This window comes from Aspergillus welwitschiae (genome assembly GCF_003344945.1).
Source record: "Aspergillus welwitschiae strain CBS 139.54b unplaced genomic scaffold BDQ94scaffold_49, whole genome shotgun sequence".
In the NCBI taxonomy this organism is placed as follows: domain Eukaryota; kingdom Fungi; phylum Ascomycota; class Eurotiomycetes; order Eurotiales; family Aspergillaceae; genus Aspergillus; species Aspergillus welwitschiae.
In genome coordinates this window covers 91,395-112,546 of record NW_020798743.1, presented here as the reverse complement: position 1 = coordinate 112,546, position 21,152 = coordinate 91,395, and the positions used below count along the sequence as shown (strand labels likewise).

At 50.9% G+C, this 21,152-nt stretch overlaps 6 protein-coding genes across 6 annotated transcripts; 1 reads left to right on the top strand and 5 right to left on the bottom strand.

The window, feature by feature from the left end:
• Positions 1–527: 527 nt before the first annotated feature.
• Positions 528–1,202, bottom strand: BDQ94DRAFT_175057 (LysM peptidoglycan-binding domain-containing protein; the record flags this gene model as incomplete). The annotated part of the gene is made up of 1 exon (XM_026772436.1): positions 528–1,202. The coding sequence occupies one exon, from the start codon at positions 1,200–1,202 to the stop codon at positions 528–530; it is 675 nt and encodes a 224-aa protein (XP_026621082.1).
• A 2,485-nt stretch (positions 1,203–3,687) lies between these two features.
• Positions 3,688–4,829, bottom strand: BDQ94DRAFT_152839 (SDR family NAD(P)-dependent oxidoreductase). Its single transcript, XM_026768050.1, has one exon. It carries the CDS (start codon positions 4,591–4,593, stop codon positions 3,808–3,810), a length of 786 nt encoding a protein of 261 aa, XP_026621081.1. The 5' UTR covers positions 4,594–4,829; the 3' UTR covers positions 3,688–3,807.
• Positions 4,830–5,726: 897 nt separating this feature from the next.
• BDQ94DRAFT_163093 (zinc-binding alcohol dehydrogenase family protein) lies at positions 5,727–7,002 on the top strand (the record flags this gene model as incomplete). The annotated part of the gene is made up of 3 exons (XM_026769664.1): positions 5,727–6,056; positions 6,126–6,695; positions 6,790–7,002. 3 exons carry the CDS (start codon positions 5,727–5,729, stop codon positions 7,000–7,002), a joined length of 1,113 nt encoding a protein of 370 aa, XP_026621080.1.
• A 378-nt stretch (positions 7,003–7,380) lies between these two features.
• Positions 7,381–9,032, bottom strand: BDQ94DRAFT_183785 (uncharacterized protein). The gene has a single exon (XM_026774496.1). It carries the CDS (start codon positions 8,991–8,993, stop codon positions 7,407–7,409), a length of 1,587 nt encoding a protein of 528 aa, XP_026621079.1. The 5' UTR covers positions 8,994–9,032; the 3' UTR covers positions 7,381–7,406.
• An 850-nt stretch (positions 9,033–9,882) lies between these two features.
• ags3 (alpha-1,3-glucan synthase Ags3) lies at positions 9,883–17,245 on the bottom strand (the record flags this gene model as incomplete). Its single annotated transcript, XM_026772435.1, has 4 exons — positions 9,883–9,931; positions 9,987–16,592; positions 16,648–16,823; positions 16,883–17,245. The coding sequence occupies 4 exons, from the start codon at positions 17,243–17,245 to the stop codon at positions 9,883–9,885; spliced, it is 7,194 nt and encodes a 2,397-aa protein (XP_026621078.1).
• A 414-nt stretch (positions 17,246–17,659) lies between these two features.
• BDQ94DRAFT_163090 (uncharacterized protein) lies at positions 17,660–20,700 on the bottom strand (the record flags this gene model as incomplete). Its single annotated transcript, XM_026769663.1, has 11 exons — positions 17,660–17,804; positions 18,214–18,252; positions 18,341–18,470; positions 18,589–18,849; positions 19,006–19,138; positions 19,250–19,312; positions 19,589–19,780; positions 19,866–20,034; positions 20,239–20,368; positions 20,535–20,593; positions 20,633–20,700. The coding sequence occupies 11 exons, from the start codon at positions 20,698–20,700 to the stop codon at positions 17,660–17,662; spliced, it is 1,389 nt and encodes a 462-aa protein (XP_026621077.1).
• Between the last annotated feature and the right edge of the window lie 452 nt (positions 20,701–21,152).

The window sequence follows — 21,152 nt, the reverse complement described above, 5'->3', positions numbered from 1 at the left end:
TTGGATGCTTCATCTTCGAGAAAAAGAGTGTACGCAATATCTCCGACTGGCGTAACGTCTTTCACTACCTAGTTCTGTATCCTTTCCTCAATGGCACCGCATGACGACTACACGACGGTACATAGCCGGGGGCTTCACCTCTTGCTTGCGCATACAGGATTACGAATGCCGAAGTGACTATTCGAGCAATTTTTGCTTGGACGGCGCTATGGTCGACTCCACGTAGCGTGTTGGTTATACAAGTTAATGAAATCACAAAATGTATCGCGTTCTCTCTATCTCGCATAGGTTCACCAAATACCTTCGGTGCATTTATCTTCTAGATCTGTATTTGGAATCTCAGGGATTATACAAATGCAACTTGCGACCTCCTCTATTATAGGATCACTTTTCAATATCCCGACTACTGCAAGGCCCATTTGGAAGGTAAAAGAAAGTACATGGGCTTAGTCACAGTGAAAACAACGATAGACACGCATACGGCTGGCTAAAGCCGCTCTTTGGAGCTGTCCCAATACGCTCCGATTCTAGCTGATGACAGTGATATTGTTCGACAGAGTTGTGCAGTTCATTGGCAGATCAATTGGAGGGGCTGTACCCCCGGAACTGAAAGCCAAACTGCTGTAGTTGTAGGTCGGGCTCAGCATCATGATTTGGCCAACGGTCGTGCCGTACTTGTCGGCAAGATCCTTGTAGACACCCCACTCGAACGAATAAGGCTGAATGATGCATTGGCTCGGTGAGCACTCGGGGACCTTGATAAATTGGCCGACGGGCAATGTTTCATTGGCAGATTGACCGCCGGAGAGTGACTCGGTGGTGATGTTCAGACGAAGCGCAATTTTTTCATATGTGTCGCCCTTCACGGTGTAATACAAGCGCGGCCCACCGTAGATGCAAGTTCGGGTACGGCCCACGTCTTTAATCAGGCAGGACTCATTGTCGGGGGTGCAGGTCTCGCCCGGGATAATGAAGACTTCACCGATGTTGGGTGGAATAGTCACATCTGCCATCAAATTGTGGCGGCCAATATCACAGACACCACGATTGGTCTTGCGGGCGACCTCGAAAACCGTAGTCTCTTCCGTGATATCGTAGAGATAGCTCGTGGTATTCAGAGCACTCTGATCGCAGGAAGCGGAGACCACAGTAACTGTGCCCATGGAAAGCAGGATAGAGATGACGGATATAATGCCCTTCATGATGACGATAGGGAGTGTTCCTTAGGATTTGAAAAACGATGAGGTAAGAAGGAATGCCTGGGAATTGAGAATATGACAGACAAGGAAGCAGGCATATAGCACGGCTTTAATAGCAAGTATATACCATATCCTTCTAATTATGGCCGTTCCATTTATAAGTAGTTCTGCGAACACTACAAGGAAGTTATTGTCGGTGATCAGCAGCCGCTCATGCCGGAGCTGTCTGGTCAAGGTGCTTTTAGCTTCAAATTGCCCCTCCACAGTCTGGGCCCTAGTAAATCACTCCTTCCATATGCCTGGACACGCGTATAATGATGGCTAACTTTTTGGAGCATCCATTCAGCCTCGATCGGCGTATCCAGGAGTTGCAATGCCTTCGATTCCCTCTAGCCTCGTCAGCTCGGTGCGTGACGCGTTAGCCACATCATGTCTTGCGCTACTTCGGCGTATTGATAGGATCTTCGTAAGATGCTAGAAAGCCAAGTGTGTCTTGTATTTAGCATCAGCTTAAAATAAATCGCCCTCATTGGAGGAAGCAAGATACTCTAACCACGAGCGGTGTAAAAAGACACCCCAGTTCGACCCATGTACGGGTGGGTCGGACGGGAAAACTGCGGCGGGGAGGGCCGAGTACGCCGGGATCAAGCACGCTTCGCGTACCCAGCAGGTTCTCTAATCAGGATAGAGTTTTCGGGCCAAACGTGGCAAATAAGGTACTTATTCCAGTCTCATTTTAGGCTCCGAGGAACGTTTCTGCCTTGCTCTAGGTCTGGGGACGGGAGGTTGGCCAGCAGCCTTCAATACACATCAGGGATGAAAGAAGATACACCACTGCGTACACACATCGAGCTTATCACAGAGTGGGGATGCGGTATTACACTGTAACTCGGCAGGCTAAATCTTCATCATATCTATATTACTGATCGTTTCTGGAGAGAAACCAGGAACCCTCGAGAGCGGGACAAATGTGCCTCTGATCAGGGAAAGATCTTCGTGATAGTGGGTCCAGGGCCGCAAGAATGTTCTGAAGACTGTTATCTCCGAGGATCTCAAGTACCCCATGTGTCAAGATGCGCCGGGAGAACGGCTAGTGTCTGTTAGAAGTGCTTTTCAGGTGTAATGTAGAATAAGTCCAGAATTCGGAAGGTTTTGTAGGTGTCGATGAACTCCAACTATTGCGAAAGATGCCTGGGAATATTGTAGCCTAGGAGCCCGAAGATCCCCTTGTGAAGCTGCACATAGCCGGGATGGCGACGCCAGGAAACCATTTATCTGATGCCGTGGAGTGTTCGCAAAGTGACCCCAGATTGGGTTATAGCGGGTAGAGTCTAGAGTGGGCGGCGTTGGAGTCTCTCTCGTCCGCATCGTCTTATCGGCGGGACCCGGACCCACGCTGCCGATCTTGATTAAAGCAGGGTAAGTATGGCTCAGCGCAGACCACTGAGAGGTCTGACCTGATGCGGTCTCAAAACTGTGGTCACTCCTGCAGCTATCTCTCCATTGCCACCGAAACAGAGAGAAGGATATTACGGATTTCCAATGGCCCGTATCGAATACGGCGGGGGCTGTGTTTCTAACAGAATGGTGGCTCTCCCGTTTGTGGATAAGTCATTCGCATGGTGGCTTTAGTCTGTTGTGGACGTGTTATTGGCTCAGAAAGGTCTCATGTTTTTCTGTCTCCCGAAAGTCCGACTTCGCGAGTTGAAGACCACATTAGCCGGTTGACTGCGTCTGGCGTAGAGACATTTTTATCAATACCAGACTTGTAATACATCTACCCAGCAACAGCGAGGCTTGGGCAGGGACAATTTTTTTTTCAGGAAAGCAATATCACCCGGAATAAGCCTTTGCTAGTCTCAATCACAGCAGAATGTCCTCTCATGATTTTCACTACGATCAACGCACATGTCTGTCAATCCATGCATACCATTGTCATGGTAGGAAGATTAACGGGTCTAAAGGACTTCGACTGGTCAGCATCCTTCCTTCAAAGCCAAGTTCATGGGACATATCATACCAAAAGACCACATAAACACACCAAAAAAGAAAGGTTGCGAGTCCGACACCTACATACAAATCCCTTTTGTGACTGAAGGCCTGGCTTGATGCATGATGTCGCTATCGCACGCTTAGCATTGTCGAATGAGTACCCCCCATCATTTGTCGCTCTACAGATTGTTCGGGTAGGTTACAATCCTTCATCATATCTCCTCTAATGCAACGTACTCTCACACTATGGTATTCCCGGGGTGGCTCATTCTCAGTCCCCATTGGGGCCGGTGTCTGGTATTATCCCAAACATTCCAAGGCATAGGGGAACTTCGCATCGCTTACTTTATTATTAGGATGACAGGGTGCTAGCAGCCTTGACTATCACTTTGGCATGTTCGAAACGTCTCTCCCGATGCTACCAATTTCACACATATAGGTATGTGGGAAAGCACATCTATCAATCGCCAATTTCATTATCCTATAAATCTAATGTAACGGAGATCTAAGTGATGAGCAAACAACATTTCCTCCTTAACTATTGTGTACGCTTCACAATGGCGGTCAAACAATATATGCAGTCCAATATCAACTCCTCAATAACCACATTTGGATACTAAGCCGACAGCCTCAATCCAGTAACCTCCTCGCAGGCTTGCACCACCTTCTCTTGGAGATCCTCATCTCTTGCAGCCGGAATCGGCTGGCCAATCTTCCTCTTGGGCTCAAAATAAGCTCCAGACAGGTTCTGTTCATCATAATCCCCTTCGGCTAACATGACATACGTTTCGACACCGTCCTCCAGTTTATCTGGAGCACCCTGTCCGCCAAGCTTTGTCGCCACCCACCCGGGATGCACTGAAGTCACTGAAGTGTTTTTGAACCGCCGAGCGACTGCATTGGCGAGAAGCATGACATGAAGCTTGGAGTCACAATATGCTGGGTAGTCTTGGTACCTGGTCTCCCCGCGCTTGAACCAGAACATGTCATCCATGCTCGCCATGTTTGCCTGCCGGTGCAGGTGTGAGGAGATGAAAATGAGGCGCTTCGGTGGACGCAGCAAGCAAGACATCACATAAGGTGAGATAAGGTTGACAGACACCAAGGCTGGAGCACCAGTATCCGGGGTTTTGCGAAAGCCACCCTGCATGAGTCCAGCGTTGAGGATGACGGCATCAAAATTGCCAATTGCGTTCACATCGTGGCAGAGCTTCTGTGTTTCTGCCACACTGGATAAGTCGGCCGTCAACACCCCGGCGGCACCTGGACATGCCGATTTCGCGTCCATTGCACGTTGTTGATTGCGTGCATGTAGGTACACAGTGTGGCCTCTGTGGACAAGCTGTCTGGCAGCCTCAAGGCCAAGTCCGTCGACAGAGCCAGTAATGAGAATGCGAGCCATTTTTCTGATTGACGATGAATAGACCAATTTCGAGTGATGCACTGTCACGGCAGGGGGTTGACGAACTCTGATGAACACGGCTGCAGGGATAAGGGTGCAGAAGTTAATATATAACCGAACTGGAGAGTGAGTCTGTTGTCTGGCTACCCTCGGGGCCGTCGATGCGGCGTTGGATGGTCGTGGGGCAGACACTGCACGGAAGTGAAGTCCGCTAACTCCGGAGCGGTCTCCGAAGCGGTTTCCGAAGGGTTGTTTGAGATATGATGTAATTTACACCGTGGATGTAGCCCGCATCCTGAACCCTGGGTGGAGTCAGAAACTGTCGACATCTTAACCGCTAGACCAAAAGGATATATCGCGTCTATCCGATCAGCCGACGGAATATGGCCCAACAACCGCACAATCATAGGCAACATAGGAAACACTAATACCAACCCTGGCATTGTGCTTCACCTTCCAGACCACCGAACTATAATAGGCCCTGGGAAGGAAAAGAAGGAGAATTAAACTTCTTTTATTTATTGGCTCCATCTCAATGTCAATTAGTTGTACTCTATTCGTCTTCTGTTCTCACTTCGTGAACGGACTTTGTTTACTAGCCACAATCATGCCAGCCAACACACACACTACAAGGAAAGCAATATACGTAATTATTATCGCTACTATAGTAAATACAAGTTGAGTTTTTTTTATCAGCAGAAAGTAACAACCCGACGTTTGGATGCATAGCCAGACTATGGATGACTCCACCCCCACGGAAGCTAATGCGCATTGCTGACACCACCAATGAGAAACCGACTGTCAGCACGCAACCAGGGTCTTCAATCCGCTAAATCTGCATGGTGCAGTGTGGTTGTTCCAATGTCACCGATGTTATTGACTATCGAACTGCTTGGAAGTCAATAGCTTAAGCTTCGTCAATGTTAGCGATTTGAGACGGATTTCTAATCGCATTGTATTTCTAATGCTGTCACCACAGCCCAGTTATGACAGGGTCCGTTGCCTCTGGGGTCTTGGTTATATATAGTTGAAATATGTCCCCAAAACTGGTATAGAACACCTGCATTGGCACTCAAAGCACAACTATCCTCATTTTACTAATAGTCGTTTCATTGATAATTGTCCCCAGTATTATGGCCACCCACCCAGCGATCATTGTAACCGCACTGAAGGGACCTTTGACAATCGAGCATGTCCCAACCCTCAAGGCTGAGCATCACGACGTTCAGGTCCGAGTGGAATGGGCTCCGACTTCCCACCTGGATGTCTACCAAGTCGATGCTGGTGTGATGGTCCAGTTCCCTCAGATCTTGGGGGATAGCGCCGCCGGAACTGTGGTAGCTGTCGGTCCTGATGTCAAGCGTCTCCGGGTTGGCGATCGTGTGTTCGGAATGTTCTTCCAAACCAAGACACAGAAAGGCCAGCAGGTATATGTCACGGCACCAGAGACTCTTCTTGGCAAGGTTTGTTTACATTCCATTTCTATTTCCACCTGAGATATATTTTCCAGGTTATCTTAACGGGAAAATTAGGTCCCACAAAACATTCCATTGTCTGCTGCCTCTACCATACCGACGAACTTCTGCACTGCGTTCTTTCCGCTGTTCGAGAAGTTAAAAGTTGAACTACCCTGGCCGCGCCCAGAGGACTTCACTCCATCCGAAAAAGACGTACCGATTCTCATTTGGGGTGCTGCCAGTTCTGTAGGGCAGTACGCGGTGCAAATCCTCAAATACTGGGGATATACCAACGTTATTGCAACAGCTTCCCCGAAGCATCATGAAATGGTCAAGGCTTATGGGGCGGCGCACGTGTTCGACTATCGTGACCCGGATACCGCCTCTATCCTCGATCTCTTGAATAGCCAAGGGCACCAAGAAAGCATTCGCGTCTTTGACTGCATAAATTCGAAATCCGGTTCCTTGATTCCGATCTCCAAGATAGCCACACAGCCAGGCTCAGCTGTTGCTGCTGTTCTTCCGATTGTTATCAGCAGACCATCTGAGAAAGACGGTCTACAGCTCTCCTTTGATGTCTCTACAGAGGCGCCCTGGGCATCGGGCGTTGAGACTCACCCCATTGTAGTCTACGACTACGAGAAGGTATGTTGTATTTCCATGTTGCGTCGTGAGTTTGTGGAAGCGTTCGTTACTCACACTGCAATGAATGCTGGACTGACATCAACCCTTCTCCTAGAATGACTTTTTGCGGGACCATCTCCAGACGGAGATACTTCCCACGCTTGTGGCCCAAGGTGCTATCAAGCCGAATAAGCAGCGGATAGTTGAAGGAGAGACTCTGTTAGACAGGGCGAGTAAAGCTTTAGGCATCTTGAGAAGCGGCACTGTTAGTGGTGAACGGTTGGTGTGGCAAGTCTGGACCGAGGAGGAGTTCCCTGAATTTAAGTGATCTTGCTGCCGAACTTGAGCAGTTTTGGATAGACTACAGTAAGCCTTGATGGTTTGGTCTCCAGAATGATAGTGAAATAATTCGTTAGATTGCCTGCGCGTTTTATAGTAAATTGTTTGCTGGGATCTCTTTTCTTGTCCGAACAATAGTAGAAGAGCCATCTGGTGTCACGGAACGACTGAATCAGGGGTCGTTGATCAGGAGGCGTAATACTGTCTTATCAGTGGATTTCAGGGCCTCATGCGTAAGTTTTTCAGACCATTCCAGGGGGTTTACTTTCGAAAGACGCGAGGAAAAAGAAGTATACAAGAATTATTTTCAGTCCTATTTTCTGCATATGTAATGGGGGATAATTATTCGAAAAAAGCCTATCATTATGACCCTGCTTCGAATATAGACTGCTATTACGTTTTACCGAGCTTGTTAAAGAGGATAAATGAGCCATCACCAATCAAAGACAGTTCTTCCAACTTCGTCGGCCCAGCATACATTCTCTTGTCTGGTGCAGAGTCGGACGTTTGGCTTTCAAATTCCTTGTCTACGTTATCTTCACAGAGTGTATCTGCGATCTCCTTGGTGTAGCCGTCCGGATCCCAAGCCAATGACCGACTCTGCATCTCTTCGACCTTTCTCGCCACAATGCGTTCGATCTCGGCTCTCTCTGCAGGCTCGAGTATAACCAATCTCTGCTTCCAAACGTCATCGATCGGAGTTGATGTCGGTCCGAAGAGTCGCTGATCAATCTTGTGCCAGTATATCAGGTCAAAGGCAAAGTTGTTCCTCGCTGCATACGCTATCCAGAAATCGCCGCTCTCCCAGCTTTCTTTCATCAGACCCGACAGTCGCTGCGTACTGTCTAGCCACCCCTGCTCAATTGCTCTATCCTCCTGGTCTCTCATTGCTCTTAGAAAGGTTGGAAGGCGTCGTTGATACTCGTTACACCAGTCGTCCAGCCCTTGTGGCCAGTATTCAGGCTTTTCAATTAACAGCCACCATGGTGGTGCGAATGAGAATTCCACTGGGGCGGCATATGTGAATTCCCAGTCAAAAACGCTGACAATCTTAAGCTCTCGGCTCAGGAGAATATTAGCTGGACGCAAATCATCGCACCAAAGCTTGAAGGGGCCTTTATCGAAGGCTGCCAGCGGCTTTGTTAAACAATGTTCTCTGGCAAGTTTACGGAAAAGGTATCGAGCAACAAGCTTGCGCCGACAGTCGTCAGCTGAATCGATGGCATCATTGCGCTGGTTGGTCAGGTGTGCAATGTGCAGCTCTGCTAGAGCCTCATAATATGAAGAGGTACTGTCGAACGTCGTGTTTGGAAGTTTTGATTGGGGTAGCGAGCCCAGCCGAATCAGACTGTTCATGGTCATTGACAGAGGTCTTTTGGTTACTTCCCAGGTGAAATCATCGACTTGATGCAGTGACCCTATCCGGGGTAAATTTGGTCGAGATAGCTTCAGTAAAATAGTTGCAACCTCTCCATACAGGGCCTCCAGCTTGGCCTCACTGATATGGGGGTCAAGAATACCACGCTGTTCGCCTGGACATCTAGGCACGTTGAGAGCATCATACATGCTCTTTTTATGTTCAATATAATCCATGATGATGAACGGGCCTAATCCCCGAGGACTCTCCTTCCTCGGTCCCCAGTGGTTGACGAAAGGAACGGGAATGGAAGTCTGATCGTAAATGTATCGCATCGTGGCAACTTCATTGCGGACTTTCTCCTCAGGGAACATGATCGATCCTGGCTGAACGAAACGTATGACAGTAGCGTCTGAATTTGTGTTAATCATCTGGAAGGTGATGTTATAAGACCCTTTCTTCAGATAACTGAATTCATCAACGTTTCCCGGACCATGGTGTCTTTTCAGGAATTGTGCGACGGATTGGAGGACCCTAGGATTGAAGAACTGTCGAATCCACGCATTGGAGATGGCTTCGCTGTGCTCCTGAGCCACGTCGTCGTAGTGCAGGCGTGGTTTCATGCCTGCTAAGGAGCCTCGAGAGGTAAATATCAGCTCACGAACTCAAATGAGATAGAGTATTCAGAATGATACGGCGTCAATGAATTCCTCCTAGCCTACTAGTGTCAGCGATCAGAGACCCAGAGGCTTAGGCATCGAGATATCTATCCACTGCCAAGAAAATGTGTCGATTAAAAGCGGCATTGACCCCGCTAAGGCAAGGGGATACACGTCGAGTAACACAAGTATCGAAGATCAGGTCTAGGCTCTTCTACCCCACCATGGCCACGTCAAGACATATGGGATGACTGCTTAATTTCCTTCAAGGTGCTCCAGATGGTGAGTAAAGCTGAAGCATGGATCTATTCTGTTCATAATGACGCGTGAGAAGAAAATTCTGTGGATGTAGGAACAGTGATTTATGTTCTTGATGTGCTGCCCAGGTCCGTATGAGCAGGGCAGTCACTTGTACTCCGCCAAGATAAAATAATACGAAAGATCGAATAGCGACTTCCCGCGGGGTACCTTGAACATTACCAGCCTTGCAGCTTTTCACTGCAGCCTTGTGCAGTAATACCCCGGCCGGATAAGGCTCCCCGAAAGGAAAAGACCGGCGGTGTCAAATCATATGCACATGCCTTGCTGCTCTGTATTCTCAGGTGGCACTTTAATTTATAGAAAATAATTCAAGGAAAGACAATATATTCAATTGCTGATCATGCGACTTATATACAAATCTATATGCTACAAGACAGGGTAATTATAGGTCTATGGTCATGACTAGTGGTGATGGTGACATTTGTGCTTTCCAGCACTGCCTTGTACAACCACTTGATGCAGTAATGCAAGGAAGAGATCTGCCCACGTTAATATAGTGGGATCCGTGATCTGTATTGACCCGGTAGGGCATTTAGGGTCGGTTGAGCTGTTCGCGGCGGTAGAAGAGCAGGAAGCCCCAACTGTGCAAACGTTAGATAGAGCTCGCGTAGAAAATAGAATGTGGGAAAGACTTACCTTGCCAGGAGCTGGAAGAAGAGAGCGATCCAGAACCATGCGTTACCGACCTTGTCCACCGACGTGCCCACATCCGGAGAGATATCCCCAGGGCCAATCTTGTTGGGCGCGAAGCCGCGGGCGCAGATGGTGGCGATGGATCCCAGTGCTTGCGCGGCCAACAGGACGAAGCAGACATGCACGCGAGTCATGGTCTGCAGCAGAATCATACCCAATCCGACTTGTTGGATCTCGTCAAGTAGTCCCAGCCAGAGCCACAGGCAGCGGGAAGCGATCGACCCCGACACCAAGCTGCCAGCCCAAGGGAGATAGTAGCCGATGTTGGAGGTTCCCCACCAGGTTTGTGCCCACCGGGGAGCACCCAGACTCAGACCGAAAACTGGCAAGATCCAGCTGTGTTCCTTCGATAGGGCACGGAATATGACAAGAATGACTACCCATAGGACGACGAAGAAGCCGAACACAAGGAGGACGATCTCCCAGGGCTTGGTGTGTTTGGACGACCAGAGGAAGGACCAATTGCGGCCGAAAGCGGCAGCAAGGAACCAGTTCTGGACGATGACCATGAAGAAGAACCACAGGATGATGCGTCGGCGGAACAGAGACTTGTAGAAGAATAGGATACGGCTGGGAGCTTGACGGTAGTAGTTGGGCAATCCCAGGGCCAGCAGGACTCCGATCACGAAGCAGAGGGCAGCAATGGGCATCACCACGGCCGTGAGACGCCAGGAGCTCAAGGCCGCTACAGATACACCTCCTACTTCGGCGGCAGTGACCTTGGAGCTCCAGAACCAGAGCGCGACCGTGTAGATCTGTGAGATACCTTGAATGATACTGGCGCGGAACATCCAGTCCTTGACAGGGACGGCACCCTGGTCTCCAAAGTTCAGAGCGAAGAACAAGGAACCGCTAGACGACGCAATGGCGTAGACGCCAGCCGCAACATTCTGAGCCCAGGCCCGACCGAGAGCCGTGAGACCGAAGGGTGAAACACCGATAACGATGAATGCCAGGCAGTAGATGAACCAGGGGAGACTGAGGGAGATGACGGCTGGGAACCGATGATACAGGAACCACCACGCGATAGAGGACAGGCAGTAGATAGCGGCGATGACATAAAGCTTCACAGCGGTCTCTCCGACCTGGCCGACAAGCAGGGTGATTTGTGCGGAGTTGGTGGCGATGATCTGACCCAGACCCAGGAATAGTGAATACACTGGCCAATTGCCCAAGCGGCGTCTCATGAATCGCTGAACTGCGATCGGACGCGTGTAACCCAACCGCATCAGCCAACGGTCAATCTCATCCTCTCCATTGATTTCAGAATCCTCACTGGAGTACGAGTGACGAACGACTGAGCCACCGGGCCCTTCTTGCACAACACTCTCAGAGCTGGGAACCGCGAGCGCACGGTTCTTAGGCTGCTTCTTAAGCTGGGCGTCGTTGTATGAATTGTAGAACTTGCGCTCACTCTTCATCAGATACACCTCAATGCAATAGTCCGTGATGGAGTTCTTCTTGTTCAACTTCTCAAGCGACTGCTCGAAGCGCCGGGTGAAGTGGCCCAAGCTGTCCGTGAAAGTCGGGTCCACCTTCTGCAACTCGAAGACGGGCTGGTTCTGCTCCTCGCCGCCGAGACTGCTGAGGCGGTTATGGTCCCCAACAACGGATGGCAACGACAGCATAGAAACAGTCCGGAAGTGAGTCATGGGCGGCGGTGTCGGGCACGCTGGAGTAGAGATTTGTGAGATGGGGTACGGGGATACGGGTCTAGACAAGTAGGAGGCGCGGGGAGTACTGTCTCCAGTGATAGCATGGGGAGTAAGAGTGTTGTTAACGGCCTGCATGGCCTCCTCGGGAGAAATGTAATCCTCCTGCGGCCTGGTGTTGTCGTCGTCAGCGTCGGTATCGTTCTCATCTTCTCCGTGATCAGTGGATGCCTGGCTTGCGGTCGCTTGCCTCTTCGTCAAGCGCTTTCTGCCCTGACCAGGGCCGGACCGGCGACCCAGTGACAGTTTGCGGTTGAGGCTGCTGTCGCGACTGCTTCCCTCGGATGCCTGGATCTCTTGAAGGCGAGCGTGGGCTTGCTGGATCATGGCTTCAGGCGGTGTTTCCGTGCCGTCCGCTCTGGACAGGGCCATATTAGGAAGTGCCACGCTGGAATAGCGCGCACTCTGAAGGTTTTGCAGGTCCCATACGCTCTCAGACTCCGGAATCGAACCAGTCACGGTGTCCTTGTTCTTGTCATGATGAATCTTGATCGATGTCCGCTGCAAAGTCTCGAGTTTCTGGATCCACTCGAGAACGGGGAATCGCTGCTTAGCGGAGTTTGCGCGCATCTGGGCTCGAGTTTCAGGAGTCGAATCCAGGGCAGATTTGATCGCAGTCTTCAACTGGTGTAGAAGATGGCGAGTGGCGTCTGATTCAACGGTGTACCACCAGCCTGGCATCTGACCCAAACCTCCGATGCGAGATCCGATTCCCAGTGCACCCTTCCGACCGAACTCAACGGCAATCAATCCAAATGGCTCATCACGAGACGGGATCAGAGCGAAGTCAGCGCCAGAGAAGACACACGGGGGCAAAGCAGTGAACTCAGGTCGGGAGAAGACCCGGCCAGGGAACATGGCAGCGATCTTCTCCAACTTAATGGCAGCCAGTCTTCCGTAAAGATCGATGATGGGACCAACACAGATCACCTGCACCTGCGGCCGGTCAGACAGAACGGCGGGGATGACATCCGCAATCAGATCGACACCCTTCTGCTTAGACCAGCGACCGACGAACACCAGGAGGTCGGCGTTACGATCCTCGGTCAGGCCAGCCCACTTCTGGGCCTCGAGCTTGTCAGTGATCCGTTCCTCATATGACCGAGTCAGAGCTTTCTCGTCAGGAGTATCCTCCAGGGCCGCCGTATCAGTTGGGTCAGGGTTGGGCAGACTACCGATCTTATCCAAACTCCAGAAAATGGGATACCGAGCCCAGGAGCGCTTTCCGTACTTCTTTGACACCCCGACTGCGCCAAATCCACGCTGGTGGAACCGAAGGTAACTCGCTCCTGTGTGAAGCAAGTTGAACACATTACCGAATTGACAATATTTGGTAGCCGTTTCAACGGGGAGGTTGAAGACCGAACAGACTTCCTTCTTTTCTTGCTGGGTCCGGAGGGGCCAGAGACCCTGGAACTCGGCGTTGTGGAGAGACAAACACACGGGGATCGTTCGGGTCGGCAGGAGGTACAGCGGTGCCAAACATCCGTGGAAATCGTTGATGTGATACAGATCGATGGACGGGAAGCGCTTGATGGTCTCTGCGATACATTGGTTCCAGGCGGAGTAGTAAATGGCGCTATCCAGGTCATCCATGCGAGGAGGATACGGCTCAGCTTTTGTCTGCTGGCGGAATACAGGAGCGTCAAGAAGGACGTAGGTGATGTTGTTGAGAACGTGATACTGCACATTGACGAGATAGGGGTTGTCGAGGATCTTCACGATGTATGGCTCTGTCGGGGTATCCTCGGGATATTCGATGTCTCCCACGCAGGGAACCACCCAGATAAGATTCTGATATCCCAGGTTTTGGGACATGAGCTGAGCCATGACTCCCAGACCACCAATCTTGACCTTGGCCTGCCAATCCGCAATATCGTACTCCATGGTGGCGATCAAGACCGTGCGGCGTTTCTCGGAGGCTCCTGCAATGGCCATTTCGCCTGCCACGGCGGCGACATCTGATTCTTCCCGGTCCATCTGGCCATCACCTCCAGATTGGCCCTTCATCCTGCGCCAGAACAACAGCGGCAGTTTGTCCTCCTTAACCACGTTGCCATCGGTGTTCAGCTCAACACGGTAGAAGGTGCGGATGAAGATGAAAACTCCCGCCAGCCCCATCAAGATAGGGACGACCCAAAGAAGAATGTAAAGTACCAGCTGAGCCCATCCAGATCCGACCGGAAGCAATTCATAGCGGAGGTTGGCATCATTGAGAGAGATGGTCCAGCCAAGGTGCGGGAAGGGGGGCAGCTCGGTGATATTAATCACGTTCGAGGACAAGTAGGAGGGAGGCAAGACCTGTACAACCGATGAGTTGTCAACATCGCCATAAACATTCGTTGTCTCCGGAATACCGTCCTTGCCAGTGCCCCAGACACTGATCTGTCCGACGGACGGCCATTCATAGACGAAATCATATTTCCAGCGGCGATCCTTAGTATCAAACCGCATCTTGCTGTCCAGACCGGCATCATAACCGTATTGGTTGTACGGGCCATTCCACCACAGATGGGGAAATCTGCGAGGGACACCGGATTCCCAGTCATAATCACCCTCCTGGATGTAATCACTGCTGCCGGTAAGGCGGGAGAAATACTGGACGCGAATGTGAGTGCCCTCCCACTTTTGAGCATCTGTGCCGGTCCAAGTCGGAAATTCAATCGTCGTGTTACCACCAGTGTAGTCTGTCCAGTTGGACCAGTTCAGGCCAAAGTCGGTCGTGTAGCGGAACTGGTCAGCGCCGGCCGCATCATGCTGAACATAGTAGCTGCCGTTATCCGACTGATGGACGAGGCTGGTAGAGTAGTTGGCCAGTGGCGATATTAACGGGTTGGTGTGGGTTCCGACTCGGAATAAAAAGCGGTCGATGGCATCTACGCGCGTTCCAGACGTCGTGGAGGCATTCTTGACGGTGAGCTGGTGGATTCCGTGATAGACGTTTGTCAGGTTCGCGGACCAGGTCCAAACAGTGGGAACCTCGCCGATGTAGTTATTACTGCTCGTCCTGGCGGTGACGTTGGTGCAGCTCACGCTAGAGGTGTCAAGGGTGGCATTGACGCCCTTGACGGTGGTCGAATTCAGGGAGACTGCTTTCGTGATGGCACTGCAGTCCATGGCCTTGGAGTAGCCCAGCTGGATCTTCAGTGTTTCCCCAGTATCCTCGGAAGACAGCAGGCGAGCATCGTGGCCGGGGACAAACTCGGTGACGGTAGGGCCAGGTTCAACGAAGTCGCTCGCCTTGACGTAAGCCCGGAATTCCCATGGCAGCAATTTCATGTTGGTCGTGCACCCGTAGGACTCGGTGCCGTTGCTAGCGTCACTTGGTCCATCCTGCAGCGTGAGTTCATCGTAGGGATAGAAGAGGTTTTTCAACTTCGTGCCCGACTCGTAAGGGGACAGAAGAGCGGAGTCCTTGCTAGTACAGTTCTTGCCATAGGTTTCCGTTTTATTGGCATTATGATATACAAGCCAAAGAGTATCGTTGCTACTCGAGGCCTCTTTCTGGACCCCGGGGTAGTAGCTGCGCAACACTGACCAGAGACCAGTCACCGTCGGGGTAGTCGATGAACCCGGAAGATAGATATCCTGGGTAAGCTGGGAAATGGTTTCAAGGTTGAAACCATCATTGGCCACTGGGTACTGCTCCCGAATCTCAAACATGCGCTTCATGATGTTGCGAAGGGGGTGCGCCGGATTCCGTTGGTCGTAAGTCACTGTGATATCGTTGCAACCATTCAATCCCTTGTCGTTGGGGAAATCGTAGAATTTCGAGGTGTTTAGCGAGAAGCAGCCATGCGTCCACCACGCCGTCTGGTAAGTCATGGGTTGCCGACCGAACAGATAGTTGGAGGCAGTCGCATCGAACACGTACATCTCCTGCTCCTCGCCCCAGAGAACCAAAGGGATTCCCGGCAGCTCCAGCGTAACAATGTATAGACCCAGCAGGTATTTCTCCGTACCATTCTTGATGGCGGGCCAGCGAAAGTTATCCTGGTTCGACACTCCATACATATGTCTGGGATCCAACTCGCCCGTGAAGGCATTGATGAAGTCGTTAGTGACGAGCATGCCATTCCAGGCTTCGATGAAGTCGGTGGGCAGGTCAAATCCGGCCACCAGGTTCCCGTCCATTCCCAGGAAACGGGTCATCGAACGATAGATGGTGTAGTGAAAGGCCGCGGCGTCCAACGCTTGCAAGCCATCTTCTCGAAGGAAGTAGGAATCCGACGAGGCATTCGTCAGCTTGGCGCCAGCGTCCGCCGAATCAGGCGTCTGGTTTGGCTGACGACCCCGGCCAAGATAGAGACTACCAAAGGTGTTTCCCGAAGTGATCTCTCCCGGCAGGAAGAAGTTCTTCTTGCCATATTGCTTGGCACATTCACGGTAGACCGCTAGCATGTCACCCAGCGGATCCAGAGTGGCCTGGACGGCCTTATCAAACCGGAAGCCATCAATGTCCAAACTGGCGATCACAATGCAGGAATGCCGGGTGATGACATCGCGAACCGGCTTGTGCCATTCTCGCAGACGATCTTGCACCGAAGCGAATTTCGTGAGCTGTCGCTTCCAGTCGGGGAAATTACCAAACGCCTCGAGTTCGCCATACTGATCGAAATCACTGTTGTAGCAACCCTTCAGGTCTTGCACGCCACCGGACGTCAACGGGTATCCCGTCTCGTTCCAGAATTTCGGGTAGTTGCAGGTGTCATTGTAGTCATTGCTGAACTGGAAATCGGCGTACGTTCTCTCGGTGACGTACTCCACCTCGTACTCTTTCGCATTGAAATCAGCCGAATCGTTCAAGTGGCCCTTGAAACCGATCAGGTTACTCAAACTGCACGGGAGATTATTAGTGGCATGGTCGTCTAGAATACTCGGTGCATACTCACGTTGCTAATGTATTATCCATAATCACATACATATCCCGGTCGTGGATCTCCTTGATGGTCCGCCTCCAGTCGGACAGGGTGCCATGGTGCTTGTCGAGGAGGGTGGTATCCACCGGGGAGTAACCATCGTAGCCCCAGGGAAGGTTCATCAAGCCCGTACCAGCGAAGTAGATTCCCTAGAACAGTCAGTCAGTCACGGATGAACCGGGAACTGATATCAAGGGAATAGACACACCTTGAAGCCCATGCCTCTGATGTAATCGAGCGTGTCAATCAAGCCGACTAGGTCACCGCCATGGCGCATCTGATTCGAATCGAGTACATGCTCGTAGGTGGTGCCGTTAATATCGTCATTAGCGGGATCTCCGTTGGCGATGCGATCCAGGAAGATGGTATAGATGGGGAAGCGCCAGTTGTCTGGTGACGGATGATAGGTGTGATCTGGCCATTCTCCCCAATAGTTTATCGGTCCCTCTGCGGTCTTGTTCTCGTTCAGGTTGTAATCAACGAGCGACTCATCGTAGGGCCAGCCCACGGTCGTGACGCTGAGTAGCCCCAGAATGAGCACCACGCAGCGCTGAACCGTCGTGCCGAACATGATGGCAAGCGGCGTGTGGTACCAGGAATTCTGTGCCAGCCAAGGTCCAAAGGATTATTATGCAGGAACCCAATGCCACATGCCCGAAACCCTCGTACCGAACACAGCGAAGATAAGCAGCACAAAAAACGAATGACTTTGGGGTATGAAACGAGAGAAACGTGGGAGGAAAGCGTTCCCAGGGGATGGTTGAAACGAGAGAAAAGAAGACAGCAAATTGCTGCTGGGAGTTACTGCTGCGAATGCTACGAAAGACAAGAGACTACTCGATGACGAGAGAGAGACAAGCGCGGTGCTTAAGCCGTCGTGAGACCATTATCTAAAACCTTTCGCCCGCGGTGGGGTCGCTAGGCCCTGCGATCCAAGACACCTGTTCGGTCATTCTCTACTCTCGGTGGCTATTATTAGGAAACGTCATATCAGGATAGCATGATTGGGTGAGGTGGAGGCGGGCCTCGTCAGTACACCCTCTGTCATTCGATAATGGGCAACCGCGCTGGATGTGGAGGGTATAATAGCTGTGTATGCTGATGGTGGTGATCCCTGGCGGACTTTACCGCTGAAGCAGCCGCCACTACTGCAGTCACTGAGAGATGATCACTGTGACCGACACTCAGAGCGCTAATCTTGATCATCCTATTAATGATTTCTAAGCTCAATGAGAATGAGAGAGTTTTTGTTCCTGTGTGCCTGTGCCTGTCTGACCTATAACGGTATATCCGTGGGTTCCCATCAACTACTGCCAAGGTACCAAAAAAATCTGATGTCGGGCCAGCAAATGGGGCGAACATTGGTCCTTGTGTTTCGGCACGACCAGGGATTTCTTTTCTTTTCTTTTCTTTTTTTCCATTTTTTGCCTTCGCGCAGATTCTATGGTTGGAACCAGGCGCGGCTCGGTGGAGATCCGAAACCATCGGGACTTTGCTTTGAATCACTGTGAGTGGGCATGTCCCGGATCCCCTCCCCACTACAGGTGGCCCACGTACCCTTCAGCGAGTCGCCAGATCCTGTTATTCTGTTATCTCAGCGGATAATTCACAGTGAGAGGCCAGAGACCCTGCCCCATGCCTCACACCTGGCCAATAGGCATATCACGGCGTCATGCCTTGTCCTGCCGACCCCGGTTCGGCTGCATTGCCACTGGCCCCGTCGGGATGTCGGACTACACTCTGTCGAGGGTTTCTAACTGGGCGGCCAGTCTGGCCGTTATCAGCCCAAGAAACGCCTCATAAATCGCATACAGCGTAAGACGTCATGGAACCTATCAGAGTCTTTCGGTCTGCTTCGGGATGTCCCCGTCGTTGAAGGAGGGGCAACAACCAGGCACATAATCCACCAGACACTGACACAATCCGGGTCACAGAATGAGTGCCAGACCATCCTTCTGCCCTTGGCCCCTACCAGACAATATTCCGATTGAGTTTTTGTGGTTCCAGGTCCAGGCTCCAGCCCGGCCTCAGGAATGCTTCGCGATTCTTCGATTCTTTCACACAGAAAGCTTGTTGCAAAACTGTCTGGGCCACCATCCCACCTATGAGCCACGGTCGCATATGGATCCCTCAACGTGTGCATCGTGCTGACATGCCGCACATTGCCAGGCAAACCTCAGCCAGAGAGTCAGTCAGTCTTGTTGGCGATTTGGACGCGTACGTGACGAGGTGGCCTTCCTGAAGATCAGCGATCTCGCGGTGATGTCGTTGGTCGAAGAGAAATGCTAGATCTCAGTGCGGGACGGGCAGTGTGACCCGATCAAAGCCCACCAGGATCATCACAACCCTTACTACGATGGGAGAGGTTCTTCCAAATTTCACCACAATCCTTAATAATATTGCCGCCGAAGCGAAGTTGAATGACTCTGTAGTTCATGCGAGTTAATTCCGGCAACGCTGGTAACTATTCACAGCCTGAGATCACCAAACACCATTAGTTGTTTGTCTCACCGGGCGAAAGTGAGCACAAGCAATATGTCCTCCCGCGGCAGAGCGCTATATATAGAACACTAACCGCCGCCATTACGTAGGCAGAAGCAGTCGACTGCTTCACTTGGTCGCAGACATGAATCAGACGCTAACATTCACCGCTGCCGTTCAGACATGGAATGTCTGCCATAGATCAACTTGTTGGTTTCCACACGTCTTCCATCCCGCCATGGCGCGTTGGCCCCAAAAAAAAATCCAAGACATTGCAGCAGACTATTTACCACCCTAAGGAACTTCTACGGTCTACGACTGCTGTGTTGTACTGCATATGCAGCAGGTACATTGGTGTTGGGGGGCAAAAACAAAGCAACTGGAAGGTGGAAATAACAGGAGAAAATAAGCAGGCAATCCTATACGTAAGTACGTGGTACGTCGTACCTGCAGGCTGAAAACCCAATGCCACATGTGCACTGCGGAAGAAAAAATTCAGTTCCTGGCTGCTGCTTGCATGCGCAGAATTTTTCGTCCAGTCGCCTAAACTGACAACATCGCTGGGACATCTTATCGGCTTCGGATTTCTCCGTGAGTGTACGGTCGGATTATACGCAGCTGGGGGCTTTTATATACCATCGATCGGGAACAGAAAGAGTTGGAAGTCCCTGGAGGAATAGGGACATCTAATCTCGGCAGGGGTCGAAAACCAATGCCAGAAACCTGATATTCATCGGGGCCAGACCGGCTTCCTGGCTAGTGTCATTTTGATGTTGGAAGAACCGTCTCATCATGGTCCTAGAGTCAGTCTTGGCGATATGCTCACTCATCCGCACAGCCCCGAATCCTGCTGGGGAGGATGATGCCCAGAGGCCGATCCTCTGAGTCTGCTCGGACTACCAATGTAGGGATGATTCTAGGCTCCATGGGAAAATTGAACTTTGACAGCGAAATGACGACCGGGGCCTATTTGTTGATGTCAGTCCAGTGACTGTTGGTATAGAAAGCATGCGGTGTGATTGATAAAATGGCGAGACGTGATTGATCATTCATTATGCCAAATGCTTACCTCCATCTCCAGACCTCAGCACTGGTGATTCGATTGATCTAACTAACCAGAGTTCTGCTGAGTCCTTCGCACTAGGTGCTAAGCCAGCCCGCTTCCGAAGGCGACGAGCACCACAATGCTGTCGATCGCATTTGGTCTCGAACGCTCACATCAGAATTTCCAACATGTGCCTTTGCGTCGATCAGTATATACAGTGCAAGGCTGCCTGCTATACTGTGAAATGCTCAGTGGTCAGTTTGTTAAGCTCCCTACGTCAACAAGAGAGAAGGCGTCCAGAGTGAGTGCTCTATCTACGCGCCAAAAGCAAGACTGGTTTTCGGGTTTTTTATGGTAAAAGGCTTCAAGGTTTGCATTGATCGACCGACTGGGCTGTAGCTATGGTGATAGAGTTAGAACGTCCATACGAACTCTATGGGCATTGAAAGGAGAGGACTGTACTGAAAATGCGGGAAATCACCAGTCTGGCGATCGAGCATAGGGTGGTGAATGTGGCCTCCCACTCACTGCTCGGTGAGATAACTTCCGACAGACACCAGCCTTGATATTTATGGTATCCTATCGACATCTAGTCGTCTTTTAGGAAAGCAGAAGTCGGGAACCAGCGTATGCGACCGGTCCAACTTTTGGATTTCACCTGAAACGGGAATTTGTACACCCAAGGTGAATGAGCCTCTCAGGCAACTTCTTGCAAGAAATTCATTTTTTTTGTCATATATCCTGGCATTTCTCTACGATTTGAGCACTATTTTACACTATTGTCGAAAGTGTCAGAAATTATTATTATGTGTAGTGCAATGAGACAAACAATCGCTGCCAGGAGAACTGAATTTAACACCGACGTTTTCATTGCACTAGATTTATAGTAAGTCATGCACTGGACAACACATTCAAAAACTGAGGATGATGTTATCTATTGACCTTGGAAATG